Source organism: Aplysia californica, unplaced genomic scaffold (genome assembly GCF_000002075.1).
Source record: "Aplysia californica isolate F4 #8 unplaced genomic scaffold, AplCal3.0 scaffold00590, whole genome shotgun sequence".
In the NCBI taxonomy this organism is placed as follows: domain Eukaryota; kingdom Metazoa; phylum Mollusca; class Gastropoda; order Aplysiida; family Aplysiidae; genus Aplysia; species Aplysia californica.
In genome coordinates this window covers 470,287-472,302 of record NW_004797860.1, presented here as the reverse complement: position 1 = coordinate 472,302, position 2,016 = coordinate 470,287, and the positions used below count along the sequence as shown (strand labels likewise).

General features: G+C 43.0%; 1 protein-coding gene across 1 annotated transcript in view; it reads left to right on the top strand.

Moving 5' to 3' along the window:
* Positions 1 to 1,070: 1,070 nt before the first annotated feature.
* LOC106012976 overlaps positions 1,071 to 2,016 on the top strand; it is a gene marked incomplete at both ends in the record, with an annotated part of 5,120 nt that continues 4,174 nt past the window's right edge. Inside the window, 1 exon segment of the mRNA XM_013087464.1 lies at positions 1,071 to 1,177. Within this exon segment, the coding sequence (XP_012942918.1) occupies positions 1,145 to 1,177 (33 nt within the window).

The window sequence follows — 2,016 nt, the reverse complement described above, 5'->3', positions numbered from 1 at the left end:
TGTACTCAGTTGTTGTCTGTGTTTGTCAGTGATGTACTCAGTTGTTGATGTACTCAGTTGTTGATGTACTCAGTTTTTGGCTGTGTTTGTCAGTGATGTACTCAGTTGTTGATGTACTCAGTTGTTGATGTACTCAGTTGTTGATGTACTCAGTTGTTGGCTGTGTTTGTCAGTGATGTACTCAGTTGTTGTCTGTGTTTGTCAGTGATGTACTCAGTTGTTGTCTGTGTTTGTCAGTGATGTACTCAGTTGTTGTCTGTGCTTGTCAGTGATGTACTCAGTTGTTGTCTGTGTTTGTCAGTGATGTACTCAGTTGTTGATGTACTCAGTTGTTGATGTACTCAGTTGTTGGCTGTGTTTGTCAGTGATGTACTCAGTTGTTGATGTACTCAGTTAGTGGTCGTGTTTGTCAGTGATGTACTCAGTTAGTGGTCATGTTTGTCAGTGATGTACTCAGTTAGTGGTCATGTTTGTCAGTGATGTACTCAGTTGTTGATGTACTCAGTTAGTGGTCGTGTTTGTCAGTGATGTACTCAGTTGTTGATGTACTCAGTTAGTGGTCGTGTTTGTCAGTGATGTACTCAGTTGTTGATGTACTCAGTTAGTGGTCGTGTTTGTCAGTGATGTACTCAGTTGTTGATGTACTCAGTTAGTGGTCGTGTTTGTCAGTGATGTACTCAGTTGTTGATGTACTCAGTTAGTGGTCGTGTTTGTCAGTGATGTACTCAGTTGTTGATGTACTCAGTTAGTGGTCGTGTTTGTCAGTGATGTACTCAGTTAGTGGCTGTGTTTGTTTAGGTTCATGATTATCACCCTTATTTGTGATAGCTTTATTCATAAGTCTGTGAATGGTCTTCCTTTATATGTGACAAGTTTGTAAATGACCTCCCCTCTCTCTCCCTCCCTCCCCACATGCTGAGTCTGGCATCCAGATAGACCAGGGTCTGTACATCAGTCTGTGAATGACACTGTTTTATGACAAGCTTTTGAACGATGTCTACCTTTATTCGTGACAAGTGTGTAACTGACCTCCACTGTCTCCCCCCCCCTCCCCCCTCCTCTTTCTGCAGAGTCTGGCATCCAGCTGGACCAGGGTCTGTACGTGAGTCGGATCTGCCCCGGCGGTGTGGTGGCCAAGTATGGCATGCTGCCCTGTGTGGGAGACAGGATCGTCAATGTGAGTGGATGGGTGGTTGGCGGGTGGTCTGGTGTGGTTTTCTTCTCCTTCCCTATCAAACATCTATCGCTCTTATCTCTCCTCCTTCTTTCCTATCAAACATCTATCGCTCTTATCTCTCCTCCTTCTTTCCTATCAAACATCTATCGTCCTTATCTCTCCTCCTTCTTTCCTATCAAACATCTATTGCCCTTATCTCTCCTCCTTCTTTCATGGCAAACTTTACAAATGGATCAAGTTCTTCCTGTCGGATCGAAACATAGAAACCAAGGTAAACAATGCCCACTCGTCAAGAGAATTCCTCGAGGAAGGCCTACCTCAAGGTTCCTGTCTGAGTTGCACTTTGTTCCTGATCTTCATTAATGATGTGACGAACGTGCTGAAATCAGAAAAGACTCTCTACGCTGATGATCTTGCTCTCTGGCAGACACATCACAGCACGGTAGTAGGAGCAGGAAAATTGAATGAAGACCTCAAGAGGCTCCATAATTACTGTCAGAAATGGAAACAAAATAAACTGCACGAAAACAGTATACACCATCTTTACAAAGAGCCATAAAGCAGCCAAAGAAAAACTCCAACTGAAGATAGGAAATAAAAGTCTCCCCAAAGAAGAACACCCAACTTACCTAGGAGTCAAACTTGACCAAAGTCTAACAAAGAAAATCTCCAACTGAAGATAGGAAATAAAAGTCTCCCCAAAGAAGAACACCCAACTTACCTAGGAGTCAAACTTGACCAAAGTCTAACAAAGAAAATCTCCAACTGAAGATAGGAAATAAAAGTCTCCCCAAAGAAGAACACCCAACTTACCTAGGAGTCAAACTTGACCAAAGTCT